The 25,811-nt window shown below is 49.2% G+C and overlaps 1 protein-coding gene across 1 annotated transcript; it reads left to right on the forward strand.

Moving 5' to 3' along the window:
* The first annotated feature begins 4,374 nt into the window (after positions 1 to 4,374).
* On the forward strand, positions 4,375 to 24,553 carry TRIM52 (tripartite motif containing 52). The gene is given in 6 exon segments (XM_070571734.1): positions 4,375 to 4,402; positions 4,745 to 5,395; positions 5,398 to 5,451; positions 5,454 to 5,638; positions 14,878 to 14,908; positions 24,252 to 24,553. Coding segments are annotated over 6 exon segments (1,251 nt in total).
* Positions 24,554 to 25,811: the final 1,258 nt, after the last annotated feature.

Below are 25,811 nucleotides of genomic sequence, written 5' to 3' on the forward strand. Positions count from 1 at the left end.
CCACTGTGTTCTTGCAGCCAGCATAAGTATTTCCTAATTTAATCTTCATTGCCTCATTAATTAATCTTTCTTTATTACCTGCGCTTTGAATTCTTAAAGTACTTGTGGCAGCAATGTTGATTCAGTCTGCCATGTTTTTCTCAACATGTACCATTTGACTTGTAATCTCTCTGTCGTTATTAACCAATGTAAGTCCACGAGGAAACTCCAATAAGCATTCTCCCTAACCTGCAGTACCTCTGGCAAGGTTGTCCTTTTAAATTTCTTACCAAATGTAGAGGCGGAGATGCTGCCATTTGGCTTGTGTCCTGTCCTCCCCATTGCAGGCAGAGGGTGCGCCTAGGAAATATTTATCCAGAGCTTATGCTGTGCTGGGTGCTGGGGATATACTGATGAGCAAGGGGGAAGAGTCGGAGCAAGGACTAAGTAGCATAAATAGTCTGACATCCTTGAGGATGCTGCAAATGGTTTGCTATTGCTGGAAATAATAGCATGACACCAGGAGTGGTGGGAGATGACGATGAGGGTGGGTAGTGTCAGGGACTGGAATTGGCCACCCCAAGATAGGTGTCTTTGGCATGAGGATTATTTTGGGCTAGTTACTTGTAAAAACTACAGACATGAGAGAAACTCTGAGAAGTAGAAGTTACACTTTGTAAGAGACATTTACATTTGTAAGAGAAATCTCCATCTGTAAAGGTGTCTCCCTCTCTGTACCAGGAAGAAGGGGGGATGACCTTATCTCTAGAAACTCTTATCAATGCGGAAGGCAAGGACTTAAATCTGCATAATAACCGTATTCATGTTTACTGTACTTTTCTGGTTATTTCCCATAACTGACTCCCCCACCCCCAACATCCTCCTTTGTCTTTAGCTATTTAAGGTGAGAGCTTCAACCGTTTGGTGAGTTATTCAGTTTTTCTGGGTCTCTCCCATGTATACATGTTATAAAGCTTTGTTTAATTTTCTCCTGTTATTCTGTCTCATGTGAATTTAGTTTGTAGTCCAGCCAGAAGGACCCAGAGTGGGTAGAGGAAATGTCTTCCTCTCCTACACAGCCATGCAAGAAAGTGAGAGCATGAGTCTCAAATCCACTTCCCTGAAAATAGGGACTCAGGGATATTTATGGGGCAGGGGGCAAGGTGGTCTGAAATGTGGAGATAGGTGATTGGAGGTGAGGAGAGGTGAGGTAGTTGATGATCTGCACAAGCACAGTCAGACCCCATGGCTCTTCACAGGACCCATGTTCACAAAATGGTGGCATGGGCATGATCTGAGGGTAGAGTTTTTAGCCTCTTGACATCAAAATGTTGCCTATCAGACATCTGCATGGGCCCAGTTGATGAGTTGGTGGTCTCAATCAGCCTGGAATGGACAAAGGGGTCCTAATTCCTGAAAAACAGTTCAAACACCCATTACCATAGTGACCCAGGCTCCAGGGAGATGTTATCTGTGGGAGCCTAGTGGGAGTCAGATAGCATGTTGCCTAAACAGCACAGTTAACAATGGGGGGCGGGGGGGGGGGGCGGTTAAACAGCCAAAAGCTATAATCAGTAATTGCAAAAAGGAAAAAAACCTTTAGCTCCTAGCTACTTAATCAGCAACAGCTAACTCTTTGCTGGTTTCACCATCAAATCTCTAGTCTCGAGGACACCTCTGGCTATCCCAGAATAGAGTACTCCAATACCAAGCTATGCTGCTAGGTTCCCCTCATATTTCTTTAAAACCCTGTCATACCTTAAACCCAGCTACCCTGCTCCCTGATTCCAATGGGCCTATTTCCCATGCTTGCCCAGCAGTGATTGATCAGGTTTACTCTAGCCCCAGAGATCTCCAGAGTGAACCATCACCTAATGCAGAGGAAGTGTGGCTTGTAGATGGGAGCACCTTCATGAGTAACAGACAAGGAAGAGCAGGTTATGCAGTAGTGTCTCTGCATGAGACCACAGAAGCCAAGGGGCTGACGCCAGGCACCTCGTCCCAAAAGGCAGAAATAATTGCATCAACCAGAGCTTTAGAATTGGGAAAAAAGTAATAATAATAACAACAATATACACAGACTCTAAACATACTTTCTCTGTAATTCACGCTCATCGAGCCATTTGGAAAGAAAGAGGACTTCCTTTTTTTCCTCCCTCCCTCGCAAGCCCCCCAGTACATAGCTATATATTCTAGTCGTGGGTCCTTCTAGCTCTGCTATGTGGACGCCACCTCAGCATGGCTTGATGAGCGGTGCTAAGTCCACGTGAGGATTTCAACCGGCAAAAGCCCGGACCACCAAAGAGGAGCGCACAAACTTAACCACTCAGCCACAGGGCCAGCCCCAAAAGAGGGCCTCTTCAGAGCAGCAGTAAAGAAATCAAACATGGGCCAGAGACCCTTAAACTGCTAGAAGTGGTACAGAGCCCCAGGGAAGCAGCTGGGGTCCATTGTAAAGGCCACCACAGTGGGGGAATCAGAGGCCACAAAAGGAAATAACTTGGCAGCTGGAGAGCTTCTCCAGTTACGATTAATTCCCACTCTACCCTTCTAAGAATTTACACCAGTCTATCCCCCGGATGAAGTAAGGGAAGCCACTACACAAGGTTACCAGTGGTCCCCGATAGTCAAGGGCTGGATGATAAATCCACAAGGAAAGATCTGGGTCCCCAAACAAACAGCTTGAAGTCTCCTTAAGAGTGTTCATGCTGTCTTAAAACTTGGAAAAGCACTGTGTTCCAAGAACAGCTAAATCCTATTTGCGTAGGGCCTCATTTGGTGTCACTAACCACACACTCTTCCCTAAAATTAGAAGGATTCACTCCTTGGATCCACCACGCAAGGGTGAAAAAGGTGCCCATGCCTGAAAATAAGAGAGATCATCACAGGTTCCCAGGTAGGGCTTGACACCCAAAGACTGAATCCTGGGCCCCTGGAATCAGACGGGACTGAGAGGAGGAGGGGCCCAGAGCTGGTCTTCTCAGGGGCTCTCCCGCTGTTTCTCAAGCACACAACCTCCCTGCTCTTCCTTGCCCGTGTAGCAGGGGAGAGGGCACAGGGGGAACTATCCTGGCTGCCCCGTGCTCTGGCCCCATCCCGAGAAGAGGCATCCAGCACTCTACATCTTCAACTCCAAAGGGTGGAGGGAGGAGGCAGGAAGAAGAGAAAGCCCCTTGATAGCAACACGTCAGGCAACAGGCCAAGCTAGAGGTCTCCCCAAAAGTCACTGATGATCAGAACACCCTGCTCCTGAGCTCCCCAAGTTTGTGTGCTGCCCGAGGCTGGCCTGGCCTGCATTCCAGCCTCCGCACTTATAGCCTCTCACTCTCAGCATCAGTGTACAGGCCAGCCCTGCCCCAGTGAAAAGACCAAAGTGCAGGGGGATCTTAATTTCAAGGTTTAAATCACAAGTGATATGTACTAAAAATTAAATATATGCATCCCTCTGACCCAGCAACTCCACTCCTAAATCTTATGCCCAAGAAAGAAATGCATACTTACGTTCACCAAACAACAAATTCAAGTATTCAAAGCACTGTTCATAATAGCCCAAAACTGGGAACAAGCCAAATGCCCATCAACAGAAGAACAGACAAATAAACTTGCTCTACTTACACAACAGAATATTGACACCAAATTGGAATGAGCAATCTATTACTATATACAATGGCATGGAGGAATCTCCTGGACATGAAGTGAAATGAAAAGAGCCCAGCATAAAAGTGCGCACTGTATGATATGAAGCATCCATTTCTGTGAAGTTCAGGAAGAGAAAAAACAAATCCATGGTTAAAGAAGGCGGGAGAGAGAGTCCCTGGGGGTGGGGAACACATGGAAGTGTATCTGGGGTTTCTGGGGGTGCTCTTGTTTTGAATGTCCACTTTGAAAATTTATTGGAGCTGTAAATTTATGATTTGTCCTTTCTGTGTACATGTTACATTTGAAGAGGAGCAGAGAGACAGAACCACCAATATTCCCAGAGTCTGTAACAGTAAGACCAGCCGCAAACCCACAACTAGACCCGAGGCAGGACTGCCAGAGGGTGAGGGAGAACCTGAGTCCCACACCCAGAAGGAAGGAGCAAGCCAGAAGCGCAGCATCAGAAGGCACTCTGGATGCCTGCGCTCCGGCCTCTCAGCCCCGGGGTCAGCAAACTGCTTCTGTAAAGTGCCAGGTAGTAAATGCTTTAGACTTTTCTGGCCACATACAGGCTCTGTCCACATATTCATCTTTGTTTTCTTTTTTGACAACCCTTTTAAAATTTCAAAACCATTCTTGCTCTTGGGCCTTACTAAAGAAACTGAGGGCCAGGGGCTGGCCTGGTGGCACAGTGGTTAAGTTTGCACGTTCCGCTTCAGAGGCCTGTGGTTCCCCGGTTGAGATCCTGGTGCCGACATGGCACAGCTTGGCAAGCCATGCTGTGGTAGGCAGGCATCCCACATATAAAGTAGAGGAAGATGGGCATGGATGTTAGCTCCGGGCCAGTCTTCCTCAGCAAAAAGAGGAGGATTGGCAGCAGATGTTAGCTCAGGGCTAATCTTCCTCAAAAAAAAAAACAAAGAAAAGAAAAGAAAAGAAACTGAGGGCCAGATGTGCCAACCCCTGTGCAACTCAGCCCATGCTAGACCACTTTTCTGGTAACTCTGACAGGTGGTCCCCAGCGTCTCTGTGACAAGGGCTTGCCTCCTCTCCATGAACTGGAAGTTAATCACTTGCAGTTGAACTCTAGTGCTGCGTTGAGGACAACCGTGGGTCACCCGCGTAGCTCGGAGGCGGACCTGTGGGCGCTGCCCTGCTCCTAGGCGCCCAGCTAACGCTTCCCCTGTTGGCAGCGCATTAAGGGGGGCCGGCTGGACCACCCCCCACAACCTGGTGCAGACCCTTCAGGAGGAGGCGGTGTGCGCCATCTGCCTGGAGTACTTCACGGACCCCATGTCCATCGGCTGTGAGCACAACTTCTGCCGAGGGTGTGTGACCCAGCTGTGGGGAGGGGAGGATGAGGAGGACAGGGACAAGGAAGAAGATGAATGGGAGCAGGAGGAGGAGAATGACGAGGCGGAGGGGGCCGTCGGTGGATCGGACAACTCCACTGGAGAGGTTTTGTACCAGGGGAATGTTGACAAGGAGTTGTTCCAGAAGCAAGAGGATGATGAAGTCTGGGTCGGTGGTGGTGGCATAAGGAATTGGGGCAACATGGATTATGTGTGGGACCAGGAGGAAGAAGAGGAGGAGGAAGATCGGAACTATTACCTGGGAGGCCTGAGACAGGACCTGAGAATTGATGTCTACCCGGAAGAAGAGGAGGAGATACTGGAAGAATACGATGAGTACGATGAAGAGCTGTATCCTGACACCCACCTGCCTCCTCCCCCGGCCCCTCCACAGCAGTTCACCTGCCCCCAGTGCCGAAAGAGTTTTCACGTCACTGCTTTCGTCCCAACCTGCAGCTGGCCAGCATGGTCCAGGTGATTCACCAATGTGCTCCACTCCTTATCGAGGGAGCCGGGGGACCCAGCAGGGCATTTGCCCCAAACACCAGGAAGCCCTGAAGCTCTTCTGCGAGGTGGATGAAGAGGCCATCTGTGTGGTGTGCCGAGAATCCAGGAGCCACAAACAGCACAGCGTGGTGCCTCTGGAGGAGGTGGTGCAGGAGTACAAGGTGAGAGGCAGAAGGAGGGACTACGGGGGTTGGAAGGGGGTGGAGAGGAAACGGGGAGCTGGGAGAGGTGGTACTTACTAGTTGAATGTCTTTTTTGTAAAGGATGGGGGACATGGTGGAGAGCAATGGGCATATGTAGACAGAGGAGACATCGGCTGAGGCCAGTGTCCTTCCCCAGAGGAAGCTGAGCAAAGACATATGACAGTCACCAGAAGCTGACCACTGTTGTTATTCCCTTTCAGTCTACCTAAGTTTGACGGGTATAGGTGACAGATCCCTAGTATTTAATTACCGTCTAATGTGAGTCCTGAGTCTATACCGGACCAAGACTCCAGGACCTCAGATAATAGACATTTGGGACCTCAGAGCACAAGGAGTGTCCAACAGATCGCTGGTATCAGCAGACTGAAACTCCAAGTGAGCCCTGGACTAATAAGAGCAACCGGGCACGCCTCCCTCCCAGAGTCTGGAGTTGCTTCCCGACTTCAGTAAGGTCCATTTTGCCTGTAGAGAAAGGCAGAAGACATGCACTTTTGATGGATTAGAATAAACCTCATGTCCTGATCACTTTCCTGTCCTGGTATTTTATCTTAGTGGAGAGTGAGGGATTTAGGATCAGATGCCCTGGCTCTGCCACTGTCTAATCTTGGGCAGGTCTCAACCTCTTAGACTTGTTCAGATTAAAAGGGATCATGTATGTGAAAGTATTTTATAAACCATAAAGCACTACACAGATGTTTGGTTTTTCATTTGACTTTCATCTAATTTGTCTTCCCTTCCTTGGGAATTGATTTGGTTAATGCCTTGCTTTCTAGTCCTAACCTGAGCATTAGAGAATTGTCTCAATGATAGTCAGCGTGAATATTGTCTTCCTCACCAAAAGCCTAGGTGGGTGTGCTGCTAGCAGTACCCAAAGAAGGTTTTCTTTAGGCCCACAAAAGTCTTAACCTGGATATTCAGGGGCAGCTGCTCACATCTCAGTAGTGCTTTACAGTTTATAAAATGTTTTTCCTCATGTTCTCCTACAGAAAACTATGGTTTTCAAACTATGGATTTTGACCAATTAATGTGTCTTAAAATACATGGGTCATCCCTAGCATTATTTTAAAATGAAACAGAAGAGAAAATATCAGAGTGCAAGGAGCGTAGTAAGGGTAATTAGTGTTTTATGAAACTTTTAACTTATGTGTGCGTGTGTATATTTTGTCTCAACGTAAAATGTACTCCTTACTCTGGGTTGCAGTCAAAATACAGACAGAACACTGTCCTACAGGCATCATATATTAGATATTATCGTCACCCCTCGCCCCCCATTTTACAGTAACTATTGGTAAATGCATAAGGCAAGTCTTAACTTAAATCACTGCTAATTCCATCATACTAATCTGACTTTAAGGACAAACTCTAGCAGTGTGCTTTCCTCCAAGGTGGTAATTCAGTTTGCCTACAGAAGAAACTGTCCTATGTTTCTGGTTTTTAGTACACTAAAGCTGAGGAAAGGAGGTAACTTTTCGTTCTTCTGCTAGAATTTTCTGGAAAGGACTTTGAAACCAAAATTTTAATTGAAAGGCAATTTAGACAAGAGAAAAGAGATGGTCTCTTCAATTGGGGAGGCCAGATAACACTCACTTAAAACCTGAGAGATTACTTATAAAGCCCATCAGTGTAAAGGGCAAAACCAAGTTAAACAAATTGGGGATAATCCCTTTCTGAAATACAGAATGTTTAAAAGAAATTAAAACTTGTTTTCAAGCATACCAGAACTTAGGTAGATGCTATTGTCAAGTACAGTGAAGGGAAAATGGAGGCGCTGTGGACAATTAGATTGGAGCAGTTTCCGGGCAGAAGTGACTCAGCATGTCGGCTGCAGGCAGCGCATGCACCGAACCTTGTATATAAACATACCTTATGTAACCTATATACTGGCTCTGTGTCACTTCTGTGTGGAAGTCATATAAAAGCGGCCAAAGAAGAAGCCACGGGGCTCCCTCCCCCTGTTGGCTGAAGAGAATAAAGCATGTCTACACTGCCATCAGCTCCGCGCATCTTTTCTTAGGTCCCCGAGCCCCGTGGTCCAGTCCTCAGCCGTTCCCCTCCTGAATATACTTGGTGTAGTCTGCAGGATTCTGAGGCGCGTGGACCTACAGCTCCTGAGGCTGACGGGACAGACACTAGTGGCCACCCACTAGTATGTGGTTCCCGGTGGCGGAAGTCCTGTTGAATTGGGCCCCTGCGGAAGGGTGGGAGTCCGTGGATGGTATCCCTGTCAGCATCAAGACGGCTCTGTGTAGCCTGGGGGAACAGGTGCCAGAGAAGGCCCAGCCCACCATGGGGCGGGCAGGTTGGCTTTTTTTGACAGCCCTGCACTGCAACATGGATTCTGCCATGTGGGATGCAGCCCGCATACAAGAACTGCAAGCCAAGGAGGATGCCCTGGAGGTGTGGGTGCCGCAGTTGGAACAGGAGTTGGAATGGTGCCTTGCAGCAAGACTTTGGAGGACGCTGAGGATCAGGACCTGAAGGAAGCTCGCCCTCTCCATGGGTGGCCAGTAATCCAGCACAAGGTAGAGCATGAGCAGCCTTTGGGCCCAGGAGGTGTCGCACAAGGAGCCCCGGTGGTGACAAAGTTCACAGCCCTTACACCAACAGAACTGCGGGACCTGTGTAAGCAGTGCAGGCACTGGCCAGGTGAGCCCATACTGGCCTGGCTCCTGCGGCTATGGAATGAGGGGGCAGATAGTATAATCTGTACCCCTGACGAGATGGAGAAGCTGGCCTCCATCACGTTGCATCCTTCCCTTTCGGCAGCAGCTACAGAATAGTTGCCAGCTGGGCCAAGACCAGGGGAATCACTGCATGATTGAGTGGGTGACAGCTGCCACCCGGACAGTGTGGGGTAATGTCGGGGAGCTTCCGGAGACTGTAAGCCGGTGGCAGACCTATGTGGAACTGATCCAAGTTATCCATGAATTGGGAACGCAACAAGCCATTTTTAACCTTCATCCCCAGGGGCCCAATGATGAGTGCTTTACGTCCAGGATGAAGGACCTGGTTCTTAACACAGCCCCGTCTAATTCTTTTGGGCCCTTGGCCATTTTGGCACCCTATGTGGGCACCAGATACGTGAGGTAACTACTGCCATGGCCACTTTGGGGGACGTAGAAGGCCGAGGAGGGAGAGAACCATGCGTGTCACACGGCAGGTGGTGCCCAAGCCTAGAACAGGCTCCGCGGAGAAAGGGCCCAAGCGAGTCACCCGCATGCAGATGTGAATAGACGTGCTAGCTACAGGCATTGATCAGGCAAAAATAGACCAGCAACTGGGGCTGGCCCCGTGGCCGAGTGGTTAAGTTCGCGCGCTCCGCTGCAGGCGGCCCAGTGTTTCGTTGGTTCGAATCCTGGGCGCGGACATGGCACTGCTCGTCAGACCATGCTGAGGCAGCGTCCCACATGCCACAACTAGAAGAACCCACAACGAAGAATACACAACTATGTACCGGGGGGCTTTGGGGAGAAAAAGGAAAAAATAAAAATTAAAAAAAAAAAAATAGACCAGCAACTGAACGCTGTCTTGGTGGCACTGTGGCACCAGTTGAAGCCTGAGCAACAGTTCCAAAAGACAGCAGGAGCAGGGAAGAACCCTGGTAAGAGCCGACAGCCTTACCTGAAGAAGAGCCTGAAGGTAAGCCTTCAGGACTTCGTGCAGCCCTCAGGAGGAGAGCCCGCGTACCTCTTTGACTAGGCAGAAGGCTGAGGTGCCCAGCTTGGGGGATCCCCGGAGGACCGGAGGCCACATGTGGAACTTGTGATTTACTGATCCCCAAACAATGTGCAGCGTGTGCTGGCATTGGTAGATACTGGAGCCGATTGCAGTTTGATTTGCAGCAACCTGGATAAGTTTCCAGGGAAGCCGGCATATGTTGATGGATATGGGGGCCATACGGTGAAGGTGAAACCGGTGTCCCTGTCTCTTGGTGTTGGTTGCTTGCTGTCCCGGGTGTATGCAGTTTATGTGTCCCCTATCCCAGAGTATGTTCTAGGGGTGGACGTTTTGCAAGGATTGTGCTTACAGACCACCATAGGCAAATTCTGCCTATGGGTGCACGTGGTTAGACTGTCATCTGGGGGCATACGCACCACCCGCCGCAGGTGTTGCAGATGCCGCGGCATGTGGTGGCCACCCAACAGTATTGCCTTCCAGGTGGACATTAGGAGATCACACAGACCATTGCAAAACTAGAAGAGGCTGGGATCATGTGACCCACCCACAGTCCCTATAACTCCCCGGTTTGGCCCGTGAGGAACCCTGACGGCATGTGACGTATGACTGTGGACTACCAGGAACTGAACAAAGTGATTCTTCCATTGCATGCTTCTGTGCCCTCGGTACATGATATAATGGATCAACTGACAGTCCAGCTGGGACAGTACCACTATGTTGTGGACCTTGCTAATGCCTGCTTTTCATCGACATTGCCACCCAGAGCCAAGACCAGTTTGCTGTCACCTGGGATGGCAGACAATGGACTTTTTGCGTGTTGCCGCAAGGATACCTGCACAGCCCCACAATTTGTCATGGGCTTATTGCTTAGGACTTGGCCGCCTGGGCTCACAGTGATGCAGTGCTTGTATTTCACTACATCGATGATATGTTAACCTCTGACTCTCTTGCAGATCAAGAGCAGGCTGCTGACTCCCTGCAGAGACATCTGGCAACATGTGGTTGGGCCGTCAATGACACCAAAGTCCAGGGACCTGGCTTATCTGTCAAATTCTTGGGGATTATTTGGTCGGGTAAGACAAGGGTGACACCTGAAGCGATCATTGACAAAATACAGGCATATCCCCGCCAACGCCTGTAACCCAACTGCAAATGTTACTGGGCCGGCTGGGGTATTGTCAGGTGTTTGTCTCTCATTTAGTCCAGGTGGCGAGCCCCTTGGGACTGGACAGATGCTGCGGATCAAGCATTTAAGACCGCCAAGCGTGCTGTGCAGCAGGCACAAGCCTTACAGGTGGCTGACCCAGGACGACCACATGAATTGGACGTCCATGTTACCCAAGAGGGTTTTGGCTGGGGCCTATGGCAGCAGCATGACAGGGTACCAACCCCTGTCGGGTTCTGGTCCCAACTCTGGAAAGGGCCAGAAATACAATGTTCTCTACTGGAGAAACAGTTGGCACCTGCCCTAATAGTGTGTGATGCCATCACACGAACGGCTCCTGTTCAGCTTAGAACCCTATTCAGGGATGGCTTTGGTCATGGTCTACCCGTCCATGGTCTGGTACAGCCCAGACCCCTACCTTGTCAAATTAGGGGGCCTATCTGGAACAAAGGAGCTTGGTGAGCTCCAGCCCCCTGAGTATGGAGTTGCAGCAAGTATTAGGGCCAGTTGAGTTCCTTGCTGTCGGGGAAAAGGCCCGGATGGCTCCTCTAGAGATAGAGCCCACGCCCTGTACTGAGGGGAAGGCCCCTATCCCAGAGAATGTTTGGTATACTGATGGTTCTAATAGAGGGCCAGCTGCTACATGGACAGCCATAGGTGTGCAGCCAAGCGCTGATACTGTTTAGTTTGATACTGGCACCAGCCAAAGCAGCCAGTGGGCAGAATTACAGGCTGTCTGGATGGTTATCGCCTGTGAACCAGGGCCCTTAGCTGTTTGTACAGACAGCTAGGTGGTGTACCGGGGATTGACCCTGTGGTTATCCGTGTGGTGGCCTCAGCATTGGTTGGCCAGAAACCACCCCATGTAGGGGCAGGCCATGTGGCAGGAACTGTGGGCTTTGGGCCACAGAAACGAGGTGACAGTGTATCACGTTCCCGGTCATACACCTCTCACTGCTCCTGGGAATGATGAGGCTGATGCTCTGGTCCGTGTGAGACGGCTAGAAAGGGCCCTGTCTGCAGATGTGGCACATTGGCTACATTGACGCCTAAATCATGCAAGGAGCAAGACCATGAGAAGGGTGAGTAAGCACTGGGGGCTACCCCTCACATGGCAACAAATAATGACAGCATGTCAAGAATGTGCAGTATGTGCCCAGGCTTTCCCTAATACAAGGAAACTGGTGTTCACACAGCAGCAAATAACTAGGGAGCATGTGTCCCTGGTCCAGTGGCAAGTGGACTATATTGGGCCTTTACCGAAGACCAAGGGTACTGTACATGCCTTCACGGCTGTTGAGACGGCCACGGGTTTGCTCTTTGTATGGCCCTGTGCAGCCGCGGATCAGAGGCGGATGGTTCAAGCCCTGCAGGTTCTCTGTGCCTTTTATGGCTCACCCTTGGTCGTAGAAAGTGACAAGGGGACACATTTTACAGGACAAGAAGTCCAACAGTAGACCAGCACCATGGGCATCCAATGGACCTTCCATACTCCCTACAACCCAGCTGCTGCAGGGATGATAGAGAGGTATGATGGACTTTTGAAGCAGGGCTTATGCACAGCCGTACGGCCCCCCTTGTTGCGAGGATGGGCAACCTGGTTGTGGCAGGTGCTGATGGTGTTAAAGGAAAGGCCTCGAAAGGGAGGGTCAGCCCCCACAGAGGCTTTGCTACACTGCAGTGTGGCTCCCATACAGCTGCAAGTAGTAACCATGGATGAGTTACTAAAGCTTGGTTATGGCCAAAATGGAAACATTCTTTTGCTGGCCCCAACATGCCTCAACATGGGAAAGGTACGAGAATGGGAATGGCCTGGGAAAATAAAAGCCCCCCACTGTAGATGGTTGGCACTTTTAGTGCCATGGGGACTTGGGGAGCAATGGGACTTACATGTCACCCCATGGGTGACTAGCACTTGGGCCCTTGGGTAACTGTCAGGCTGCCACGGACCGATGTTGGTTCTGTCCTAAAGGAATGTATGTGACTTCTTTGTGGCCGATAATGAGTTCCCCTATACTGCTGCATGTGGAGCCAGCGCTTGCAGCACCCCCACAGGCAGAAAGGGTATGGTATCAATGGCCAGGAAGGCCCCCGTTGGCAGCCACGCTCCTGTCCCAAGATAAGCGACTAGCCTGCATTTTCCCTGAAGGACGTGATTTACCTCTCCTTCCTCTCACTGCTTTATCCTTTCGCCCATGGATGGAGTGTGGCGAACAGTGTTGTGGACTGGCACACACCTGTGCTGAGCTGGCTAACTGCTGGGTGTGCACGGAGCTACCCACCAGTGCAGCAAAAGGCTTGCCGTGGTATATCCACCCTGCTTCGGAAGGGAACTGGACCTGGCTGTATTCCTGGGGACCATCTGATGCTCGGTGGAGCTGAATGAGGCACCAGGCGGATCAACAAATGCACCAACAACATGGGCATAAACTGCCCTGGGGCAACCCCGAGCCTTTGGGACGGCTATGGATGGGTACCTGGGGAAGCTGTTGTGCTCTGCACACCTGTTCCCCTGTGCATACAGCAACAGAAGGGGGGTATAACAGCAGGGTGGGTACCCAAGGGGCTATGTCAGAAGATTACACGAATGAGCTGGTCCAAATATGGGTGGAACGGCTACCCCTATATGGGGATGGCCTCCATGAACATAGGACTCGCAGACAGCCTCTGGGTCTGTTGACAGGAGACCCCGTGCAGGAATGGTGGTCTAACCTGTCATCCCCATGGCAGTGGGTTCTCGCCACATTCAGGGGTGTAGCCTGTCTCTTGGTGGCTGTTTGCTATTCTCTGTATTGTTGTTGTGGTATGTGGGTCCAAGGCTTGCACCATGTGCATGTGCTTCCTGCAAGCCCCCTGCTACTGCAGTCTAATGGGGGTGGAGTGAAGGGAAAATAGAGGCATTATGGACAATTGGACTGGAGCAGTTTCCGGGCAGATGTGACTCAGCATGTCTGCTGCAGGCAGCACATGCACCGAACCTTGTATGTAAACATATCTCAGGTAACATGCACTGGCTGTGTGCCACTTTTATGTGGAAGTCATATGAAAGCGGCCAAAGGAGAAGCTACTGGGGCTCCCTACCCCTGTTAGCCAAAGAGAATAAAGCATGTCTACACTGCCATTGGCTCCACGCATCTTTTCTCAGCTCCCCAAGCCCCATGGTCCAGTCCTCGGCCATTCTCCTCCTGAATACATACAGGAATTACATTGATGAGGTAAAAACTTTTATGTAAGTTATGTGTAAATTGATTGTAATTGACATATATTCTCTTTCACTCTATGTAGTTCATAGTTTTGTCGCTTTCATTGGTAAATATGCACATTACAGTAGCATGATTTAGAATTTTAATAAACAAAACTCTCATAATAGTTAACATTATAAGGGACTATTTTTGTATAATGATTTAATATGTTGTACACTATCCATCACACAGTTCTAGTTACAGCGAATACTCTCGTCAGCTACTAATTCAACACATTTCTTATCTACTTTGGAGATGATCAAACTTTTTAGTTTTAGGGGCTCTGAGTAGGGAGTTGTTACTCCTAGACTCAAGGAATAGGTCAGTGATTTTCAGGAATAAAAGAGAAATGCATTCTCTCCCCCTCCCTCTACAAATTATATCAGCATTTCAGGGTATATAGGAGTTATAGTTTATAAATTCATGTTTAGTGTTGTAACATTAAAAAGCAAAAATACATAATTGTTCATAATATAAGAAATAAAGTTGGAAAGAACTCCTTGGCTGGTGGGAATATGAAGATAGAACAAGAAGCATTCAGAGTAAGGCCTATAATTAATGAGGTGTATACAGGCTGGGTAGCCACAGGAGGTGTTCACTGTGGATCTGATGCCATTTACACTGCTATTTCTGTCATATATCCAGAACAGTTATATTGTTTTGAGGTCAATCTTCTTTTAAAGTTTAATTTTGTATAAGAAGAGGCTTTTTAGCTCTGAAAAGCTTACTTATTTATTACGGCTTCTATTTTGTCCATCCCATGAGTTAGAGTTTGCCTTGACTCTTCAAGCTAGAATCAGGGGATTATGAAAGTAAAATCATTTAGATTTGGCCAAGGGCACCATTAAATGATGTCAGGTTTTATGTGGCAGATGGAAGTATGAAAAGAAAATGAACAAAGATTTCACTTACTGAGGCTCAGGCATAACTGGATGCCTGTATTGCCCTACTACCCAGCTGCCACCAATAAAATCATTCATCGCTCTGCAAGAAGGACCAGATGCTTCCATCATCAGTACTCCTTGTTTTTCTGTTTTCTCTGAGGTAGCTAAAGATGGCAGCCAAAATATTTTTGAGGCTTTTATGAAGTATATATTCACGTTATGATGCAGAAGATAGGGTTAACTTCTTCAGTTGTTATCTGTAAGTGTTGGGCATGCCATACACTGTTAAATTTATGCCAGTAAAAACAGTGGAGTATTCTGCAAAGCACAAGTGGAATATTCTCTGCAGCTTTAAGATTGTACAGTGTTGGAATATTAACCATAATCTTTGAAGGCCATGAAAGCTTAATATTAAATAGCCATTTTAATTGCAAAGGAGAAAAAACTGGAGAAACTTGTGAAAACTTGCATTCCAAGTGCTGCCAAAACTTTGAGAGGAAACTGAGGAATTCCAGAATTTCTTCATTATCTTCTGCAGTCTTAACTCTGAATTGATGATTGAACATATCAAACTTCAGGTTTTAAAAAATATCAGCTTAGGGAGTGACATCAGCGTAATGGCAGAGTGAGCTTACCCAGGACTCTCTCCCCTCCCACATACAACAAAAAGGAGCAACCATATTCCAACAAAAACTATCCTAATAGCACAGGAATCCTCGGAGACGCAAAGCAGCCAAACGACAGAGGGCGGAGAGGCTGGAGATCCTCTCGGAGGAGCTGTAACAGGGTAAGAGAGAACTTCGCTCCCTCCCCTGGAGACTGGGATCACTGCCACAGGAGGCTCCGGGAGGGAGGGAGAGGGGGAGGGGCCATGCATCAGCAGGATCACCTAGGACTCCCATGGCCCTGCAGCCCACACGGCAGCCCTCTAATGCGGGAAAGCTTTCGTGGGGTGACTTCATCAAGCCAAGACCCCAGGAGAGCAGATGGTGAGAGCTGATCAGGAAACCCAGGTCTGCAGGCAAGAGAAAGTGCCCTCCCTGCCCCAACCCGTGCTCTGCCGGCCATCTGGGCTAAAGGTAGAGGGCTCAGAATACCCAGCTCTTGACCCCCATCTAGTGGCGACAGGCTATAACTGCAACCAAATAATATCACAATGGGGAAGACCCGTCCATCTTCCAGCATCCATCCATCTTCCAGCATCTGTCAATTCATCAAATCTCCAGACCAGAGGGGAAGCAAACACCCAGAATTATGTCCTGAGGACTCAGAAATAAGTAAACTAAGTGAAAATGAATTCAGAATAGCTATCATCAAAAAACTCAATGGGGTAAAGGAAAATATAGAGAAACAAGTCAACGAGTTCTGAAGTTACTTCACAAAAGAGATTGAAACTATAAAGAAGACTCAATCAGAAATACTAGGGATGAAAACTACAATGGATCAGATAAAACAGAATACGGATTCCCTGAATGCCCATGTGGACGCCATAGAGGAGCAAATCAGCACAATTGGAGATAGACAGGTTGAATGGCTCCAGACAGAGGAAGAGAGAGAACTAAGACTAAAAAGGAATGAAGAAAATCTCTGAGAAATAGCTGACTCAATGAGGAAATGCAACATAAGAATAATTGGTATCCCCGAGGGTGAAGAAAAGGAGAATGGAGCAGAAAGCGTGCTCAAAGAAACAATAGCAGAGAACTTCCCAAATCTAGGGAATGAGAGAGAAATATGTGTGGAGGAAGCTTTCAGGTCTCCTAGATTTGTCAATGTAAAAAGACCTACTGCAAGGCATATAGTAGTAAAACTGGCAAAAGTGAATGACAAAGAAAGAATACTCAGGGAAGCAAGGCAGAAGAAAATAACCTACAAAGGAACCCCTATCAGACTTTCAGCAGATTTGTCTGCAGAAACCTTACCAGCTAGGAGAGATTGGAATGACATATTCAAAACTTTAAAAGATGACAATCTTCAGCCAAGAATACTCTATCCAGCAAAAATATCCTTCAGATATGAGGGAGAAATTAAATCTTTTCCAGACAAACAAAAGCTAAGGAACATCGTAGCCACAAGACCTCCCCTACAAGAAATCCTCAAGAAGGCCCTTATACCTGAAGAAAGAAAAAAAGGGAGTGGGGCCGGCGCCGTGGCCAAGTGGTTAGGTTTGCATGCTCTGCTGCAGCGGCCCAGTGTTTTGTTGGTTTGAATCCTGGACGCAGACACCCCACCGCTCATCAAGCCATGCTGAGGCAGCGTCCCACATGCCACAACTAGAAGGACCCACAACGAAGAATATACAACTATGTACCAGGGGGCTTTGGGGAGAAAAAGGAAAAAAAAAAAAAACACATCAACTTATTCTTCTTTGCTATTAGTTGAATCTAGTGATGAAGAAAATTGTGCTTTGCTTATGTTCAAAATAAGGCTTTAAAAACTGAATGTCCTATTTTCATGAACCTAGTACTTGACCACTAAGACTATGTTTTTGAAGCTGTATCAAATGAACTAAATTGGGGGAAAAATTACAGGAGTATATGTTGGTGGTGCTACAGCAATGGCATGTTTTAGATCTGGGTTTTTGGCAAAAACTCAAGAAAACTGGCACTCAAGATGTACTGCAGCAGTCACCACCAAGCATTGGCTTCCACCTATCTGCTAGAAATCTACTGGAAATCTTCAGCCCTGCTGTCAGCATAGACCACTGTGAAAAACAGTACATTTGATTCCAGTTTGCCTTGGCTTTTGAAGATCTGAATGCCATTCAGAGAGTTTTTTGTTACATACTGAGGTTCCTTAGTTGTCAAAGAACTGTACTCAGCTGAATTTATGGACAGAACAACTCTGATTTTGGAACACCAACGAAAAAGAAACTACTTTAAAATTTCAAATATTAAAACTTTCAGCAGACTTTAATACATTGAAGCTTAAAATACATGGACTCTGAAATGTGAAAGGGCAAACACTAACATCACTGCTCATTATGAAATACTTTAAGCAAAACTTGCCCAAAATCCAGCTACAGATAGCAAACTCATGCCAAAAATGTCTAATTTTCTTGGCTAGTCTTTCAAGGACCAGATTCATGGATGTTATTTCAAGAAAAAAAGTGACATATCCAGAACCATTTGGGGGTGATATGTTCTTGACTTTGTTCTTAAAACGAGCTGTGGTAGCTTTGGGGAAGAATGTGTTTCACGCTGATGTTCTGTCCTCACTGGAAGAACTTTGAGAGGAGTTTATGGAACTCAAAGTCTGATTGTTTTTATTAGAAACTTCCAGATAAATACTCTACAGAAATTTGGATATAAAACGTCTATACAGATGAGAAGGCTTTTCATTTGTTATTCCCTTTTCTTCTTACATCTTAACTAATTTATTTTTCGTTGTTTGTATATCTAGCTGTGGGGAGAAAACAGTGGGAGAGTGTTGTTAAAGCTGCCTGTGTTCTGTTGCTTCTTCTATACTACCCAGAAAACAAAAGTTAAAGCTTAATAATGACATGGTTATCACATCACCTGAATAAATTTTTGCCTTCCAAAATTACCATTGCTTTGATTAATTTTGGTCATGATACTTAATTTTGAAATTTTAAATAACACTAAAAGAGAGAGAACATAAGATTTTTAGCTATATGAAAAGAAGAGGTGTGGGTTACAAAAACGTTGAAAAAAACTGGTATATCCATACCCTCCAGATGCTCATGTTTATTGAATGTCTTTCCTACTAGGTTCAGCTATTGACTGCTGTATCACAAGTCAGACTGTTTAAACTTGCTCCTCTCTCCTCCTATGGCTATACCCTGGACCTCATCTTCACACAGACTTGCTACACATCTGATGTCCTCAACTGTAACTGCACTAGGACCTAAGCACTTAGCCTTCTAGTGCAGTTAAACACACTCCAGTTATACCTGTCCTTCAGCTTTGTGGAGACCACTGTTCCATTGACTCCTAATTTTTTTTGCTTCCCAATTCATCAGATACTTGCTAGCCTTACTTACTATCCTACTAAGCCTGGACCTCAAGATTAGTCTTGGCATGAAGAACTGATCCATACTGTGGTCTAGACCAGGCTTTCTCCACCTCAGCACTATTGACATTTTGAGTGGGATAATTCTTTGTTGGGGGCGGGTGTCCTGTTCATTGTAGGATGCCTAGCAGCATCCAGGGACTGTACCCACTAGATGTAAGTAGCACCCCTCCACCAGTTGTGACAACTACAAATGTCTCCACTCTTTGCCAAATGTCAGGAGAGGGAGGGGTGCAAAATCATCCCAGGTTGAGAACCGCTAAGCTAGACTCAGGAAAAATGGTCATATACACAAACATGCCATTACCAGCCTCACTTAAGCTGTAGCCAGTGGCATACATGTTGAGTGGAAGAATAGCCTCACTTAGCTGGAACTTTATTAAATGTAGCCTTAGCATCAGTAGATTAATTGACATGACCCCCCCCACCCCCCCAGTGTGCAGGTGGCAGGGTCAGCAAGCCTTTTTTAAACAGTAGAGCTGCCTACATCACTGCCATTTGGCCAAACAAGGACTATGACAGACAAAGCAGTATATGAAATCAAGATGCAGAAACGATGAGTAATAAAAGGCATTCATTTCAGTTACTCCTCAGTTTCAGCAGGGCCATAGGGCAGTTGTTTTTTGTTTTGTTTTTTAAGTATTATGCAGAACTTATACATAAGACCAGAGCCTGTCTGCTCCTGTCAGAATGGGGGTGGCCCTGGGCTGATACATGTAACATCAGCTCCTAAAGCACTTCCTTAAAACCTAAGGCGCCTCTGCCATGCTTCCTGAAACCTTCATAGGACCTATAGATTCTATGCTATTTCCCACCTTCAGCCCCTGACCCCCTCTGAGTTATCTTATAACTGAAGTTATTACAAATATTTATTGACTGTTAAAATGGAATTACAAAAAGGGGGAGACAGGGACACTAATCCTCTAGACCAGGCCTGAAAGGACTTTGTGAAACAACGGAAGTGTTCTAAGTCTGTGCTGTCCAATACGGTAGGTGCCACTAGCTACATCTGACTTTTGAGCTCTTGAGATGTGGCTAGCGCAACTCAGAAACCAAATTTTTAATTGTATTTAATTTTCATTCATTTAAAATAGTCATATATGGCTAGTGGTTAGCAAATCATACTGAACCATACAGTTCTATACAAAGAAGGCAGGTTGCATTCTGGTCTTCCCTAGGAGCCTCAGTCCAAAGCTAGTCCAAAGGGAAGATGACAAAGGAGAAGTTAGATAACTTTCTTTTCCCAATCAGGAGAGGTAGGCCGTGAGGTGATATTTTTAGGCATAAAAGGAGAAAATATTTAAAAGGCTTTCTTGTATTTTTAAAAATCTGACTAAAATGGCCTTGAGCCAGTTTCACTTGTGATCCGCGAGGATCACAGGTGGGAGATGTGACAGGGGAGAACTCTAATGGAAAGTACCTGAAAGCAAATTGTATTATACCCTTTCCAAAAAGAACTAGGGCTGGGGCCTCAAAATACGAGAGAGATAAGTATAAATAAGGTTTTATTTGGCACTTGACTTTTTTTTTTTTAGGAAGATTAGCCCTGAGCTAACATCTACTGCCAATCCTCATCCTTTTGCTGAGGAAGACTGGCCCTGAGCTGACATCTGTGCCCATCTTCCTCTTGGGACACCTGCCACAGCATGGCTTGATGAGCAGTGCCATGTCTGCACCCAGGATCCAAACCGGTGAACCCTGGGCCGCCGAAGGGGAACATGCACGCTTAACCGCTGCGCCACTGGGCCAGCCCCAGCACTTGACTTTGAAAATGGGATGTGGGGCAAAAGCTACTATTAAAGCAGGTAAGTGGGTTCTTCCCTTTCTCCTTTCACACTAAATCCTGACAGGGAGGTAAAGAGGCCTTGGAGTCCTAGAAGGGAAAGCAGTTTGTGCTGTCAGTGTTAATAAGAGAAGAGGAAGAGAGAAGTTCTAGAAATAACAGGGCTGAAGAGGAGATTGTGAGAGCTAAAGGTAATAAATTTAACTTTTAATTATAGTCTCTGTCCACAAACCAGAATCGTCAGGGGTACAGCATGAGAACCCTGGGCTTGGAGAAATAGCTCATCTCTGCATGTGAGAAGTGTAGGGGGAGAGGCAGCAAGACTCCTGTTATCAGGAGACTGCAAAGAACGAAGGAAACGGTCCTCCGACTTACTGCTTTTCTGTCCCCCTCTCCCTGTCCCAAAGAAAGGCAGAAATGGATACCTCAGGGCTTTGAATTAGAACTAGCCTTAAAGAACAGGAAGGCTCGCTCCTCCATAGCTAGCCCACCTACTGAGGTTCACGCTTAAGCCTTTCTAGCCTTTTCCCCCATCCTAAAGGACTCAGATCCAGAGTTGGTCAGAGCCTGGTTGACAAAATTCCACTTGACACCAAGCAGGACCCCACCAAAGAAAAAAGGGGATCCAGGTGGCCTGGAAGAGGATCCCTGGAAGTCACACTCCCTCTTTTGTCTGCCATTTCCTAGGCACATAGAATCCCCTCTTTCCCCCTACAGCAAAGGATAGAATTTCTCAGCAGACTCTGGCTATTTAACGCCAAGTGTGAGCGGGGAGGACTGCCCTCTCTTCAGCCCTCGTATCTTGTGGTGAGTTAGCCAACCTCACGTTTCCATTTCAACATATTCTCCCAACCCTAGTTCGTATGAAATTCTCTTCCCAGTATAAAGCTGGGAAAAGGCACCCTGAGTCACCTTTTGTTTCTCCCTACCACCTAATGCTGCTTTAAATTTTTTAACAAGAGTGCCAGAAGCTCGCCTTCTCCCGGCACTTCTTACAGGCCTTCCTGGACCTTGCGCATTTCCACAGCCTCTGCACATCTGCCGAAGCACCCAGGGCCTGGGGAATCCCACAGTCAGCCAAGGAAGACCTGACAGAATGCCTCAGCAGCTTTCTGGGGAACTGTTAGACTTCAGATTTCTGCCTAAGATGGACACTGAATCTTTATCAAGAGATTAAAACAAAAAGGCATGTGATTTCTTTGTAGGATCTGTTCCCAGCATTGATTGAATGCCACACACCCACCTGTCACTAGGAAGAATGGAACAGAACCTACAAGTATACTCCCACGTTTCCAACTTTTTTTAGCATAATTCTTTAGGCCTCAATCATTAGAGAGCTTCTATACACAGAGCTCAATTCTAGACCCTGGAGTGAAGAAGGTGGGAGTAGCGGTCAGCGAGATGGGTTGGAATGTGTTCAACCCCTCACTCAAGGACATTGGTAAGTCCTCAGTCCCTCTCTTCACAGCACTTTCATGACCCTCCTAGAGAACCTCCTGTCCAGCTTCTGCTTTTCCTGTTTCTAGTCTTACTCCTCCAACCTAGCTTCCACTCTGACAATAAATGCCTTTTGGCAAAATCAAGTGTAGGCAGGAGAGGGATGAGATAATCCTAAAGAGACCGCCCTAGGCTTCAGGACAAAATCCAGATTCCTTAGCAGTCAACTCCTTCCGACTAGGCCTCCCTGCCCACCTTGGGTTTCATTCTTACCTTCCTTCTTGAAACCATCCCTCCCAAACCTGTGCATGCACACCATTTGTACGCCTCCTCCCATGCTGACCCCTGCCTGGAATGCCCTCCCTTACTACTTGCCCTTAACTACCTAGCCTGTGAGGCTGGCCACCAAGATTAGAATCTTCAACATGCCAAACCCTCTACCAGGTGCTGGGAATGCAACCTGTGAGCAGAAACAGACTAGTTCTTGTCCTTAGGGCACTCAGAGGAGAGCCCTGAGGGGACCAGTTGTGCTAGGAGAGCTTGAGAGCTTGAAACGAAGGAGCGTGGCCTACCCCTGAGGGTCACAGAGGGCTTCCCCATCTTGGCAACCTGAGCTGAGACCTGAAGGAAGCTTAGATTTAACTAAGAAAAGGAAGACAGGATGTGGTGGGCCTTCCAAGCAGAACAACAATGTGTGTGTTCTGTATGGGAGAGAACTGATGAATTGGAGGAGCAGGGGAGGGCCTGTGTAGCCGCAAAACACAGTACGGAGCACGCCAGAACCAACCACACTGAATCTGAATCAGGACAGTAAAACGAAGGGAAGTCACCCACCCCTGAGCTGGCAGTCAGCAGGCCCTCTGGTCCAGGCCACACACCTTTCCCTCAGCCCCTCCACTACCACCTACAATAGCCCTCACCCCTCCAGTCAAGGGAAGATCTGTCTCACCTCCTAAATGCTGGCAACAAGGGATGGAGCTTCTGCTCCTGGAGAAGAAGAGGTCATGAGGCTCTGGCAGGGAAACCCGAGGGGATCTTTCCAGCTGGGTGGGTCCTTGTGGGCTCCCTCCAGAAAGGGAATGGTGAGACAAACTTCCTTAGAAGAGCCTCTCCAATTTCTTCCTTGGGATTCTTACCTTGTGTGGAATGAGGGGGTGAGGGGAAAGGGGGCAGCTCAGGGGCTCAGAGGAAAAGTGGGTCAGACCCAGTTGAACTCTGGGTCAGGAGCGGAGGTCCCAGACCAGGGCGGGTTCTGCCTACAGGGTGCGAGAGGGCGGGAAGTTCGCTGGAAGAGCCTCTGCGGGGGCTGGCCCCGTGGCCGAGTGGTTAAGTTCGTGCGCTGGCTGCAGGCGGCGCAGCGTTTGGTTTGTTCCAATCCTGGGTGCTGACATGGCACTGCTCATCAAACCACGCTGAGGCAGCGTCCCACATGCCACAAGTAGAAGGACCCACAACGAAGAATATACAACTATGTACGGGGGTGGGGGGGGCGCCCCTTTGGGGAGAAAAAGAAGGGAAAAACAAAGTCTTTAAAGATTTTATTTTCCTTTTTTTCTCCCCAAAGCCCCCTGGTACATAGTTGTACATTCTTCGTTGTGGGTCCTTCTAGTTGTGGCATGTGGGATGCCGCCTCAGCGTGGTCTGATGAGCAGTGCCATGTCCGTGCCCAGGATTCGAACCAACGAAACACTGGGCCGCCTACAGCGGAGCGCGCGAACCCAACCACTCGGCCATGGGGCCAGCCCAGAAAAACAAAGTCTTTAAAAAAAAAAAAAAAAAAAGAAGAGGCTCTGCGGAGAGTCTCACCCTAAGGCTGGGTGGGGGCCGAGAGCAGGCTTCCACCTCTGTGAGGTCGGACGAGACCCCCTGGGTGAGAAGGAAGAGGCCAGAAGGCCCGACCCAGCCAGCACAGGTAGATTTCGTTGTGGGAGGCGCGCGGCTGACTCTCAGACGCATTCCACAGCTTAGGGATGTCACGCCGCTAGAAGGGGTCGGGCTCCCTTTGCTGACGGAGAGTCCTCCCCAGGAGGAGTGAGGAGTCCAGCTGGGACCCTGACCCGGGCCAGGTGGAGACCTGTATGCCTAGACGGAGCCGCCGGGGCCCTGAGGGAAGCAGGTGTGCATGGGGCTCAACGACAGCTGGGGCTGAGCGGGAAAGGCGGCCCCTTTCGGGGATGCATGCCCGTCCCAGCCCCTCTCTACACCCGAAGTGGTCCTCAGTGTCGGGGCGGCACCTCCCTCTGCTCAAGATTGTCCTTCAGTGGCATTGTGGCCCATCGGCATCACCTCCAGGACAGGGGAGACCGGGGGTGGTTGGAGGAAAACTGAGAAGTGGAAAGCCTGAATCCGGCAGGGTCTGGTGGCCGGGGCAGTCCACTGCATTCCATGTCTCCCTCCCCTCCGCTGGCATCGCCGTCGCGGTCCTGGTGGGCTCCAGAGCAAAACTCGAATTCTCACCCCAGAGGAGGGGGCACTGCTAGAACCGTCTTACAGAGTAAGAGACGGTCGCGGGGAAGGGCACCTTCCGCGGCCTCGGCCTCGGGAGGCGGGGCGGCCAGGGGCGTGGCTACCCGGGAACGCCAGCCTCTGGAACGGGCCGGCGGTCCAGAAGGTCCCATCCGGAGGGAGCCGGAGGCCCTACCTCACGGATGCTGATTCCACAGGGGCTCCCTGGGCAATGTTCAAGAAACAGAGCCGGGCGAGGTTTCCCGAGGGGGGGAAATGTAATAATGTGACTGAATGTCGATGTCTTTGGGGAGAGGACGTAGGGGGTGGAGGAAGGAGAGCTCTTAAGGGTAGAGAAGTGCTCTGCGCACCCAGGGCCAGCCAGGAAAGCCCTGGCGCGGCCGCTCCAGTCCACATCCTGACGCACGGAGTCGCTCAGCTTTCCATTTGTGCCAAGAGCCCAGGGGGGCGCAGGCACGACCAGAGTCGTGGGCAGCGAGCTTGATGCTGGGGTGGGTGAAGGTAGGGGTCCCCAAGACCACAGGAGAAACAAGACACGTGGGTCGAGTCGACTTCAGTGTTGGAAAAGCTAAAGGACAGCCAGTTGGTGTTGCCAAAGAGGCAAGCGGCGTCCACTGCTGGGACCCCTGAAGGAGGCGTCAGGCTGGGGAGGAGAGCCAGGACAGCGCCCTGAGGAGCCGAGGTCCTTCCCCGAGCCTACGAGGCCATCTGCCAACCGCCCCCACTTCCTTCTCACTGTCCGTCCTCAGCGCCTCCAACGCTCTAGCTCGGGACCTCTGCACTGCCTCCTCTCCGAGTGAAATCCCCCATCCCTGCCCTCTGACTAAAACATTCTCCATACCCACGGGGCGCTCTCCCGCATCTCTTTCGAGTCCTTGCTCCCCCCGCCAGCGAATGTACACTCCAAAAACGCAGGTGCCGACTGTCTTGTTCGCAGCAGGTGCTCCCGCAGCCGCGCGCGTTTACTGCCCGGCATTGCTCCGGGGCGCGCCCGAACTTCCCCGTAACTCGCTCAGTCTCCGCAGCGCCACGCGCGAAGGCGTCGTTCCACAGACGAGAGCCTAGGGCCAACACGGCCTGCAAGCGGAGGACTGAGCGGTACGAGGGCTCGCCCTTTATTCCGCGCGGCCGCCAGGGGCGCCTGTCACCCTGATCTGGCCGCTCCCTCTCAGACACCCGCGGGCGCTGCCGGCCCAGCCTCTCGGGCGGGGAGCTCGCGCGCTCCCGGCCTCCCGGCCCGGGGCCCCGCACGCGGAGGCACGTCCTCCCGGGCCGCTCCGTCCCTGAGGGCGCTCCGCGCAGCCCACAGGCCGCCTTCTCTCCCGTCCCCCGCCGGCCTTCCGCTCCGGCACTCAGGCGCCTCCGTCCGGCCCGGCGAAGCCCCTCCGGGCACGGCGTGCCTCGGCCGGTGTCAGGCAGAAGCCTCGGGAGGGACGGCAGCGCTGCG

This window comes from Equus przewalskii, chromosome 13 (assembly GCF_037783145.1).
Source record: "Equus przewalskii isolate Varuska chromosome 13, EquPr2, whole genome shotgun sequence".
NCBI lineage: Eukaryota > Metazoa > Chordata > Mammalia > Perissodactyla > Equidae > Equus > Equus przewalskii.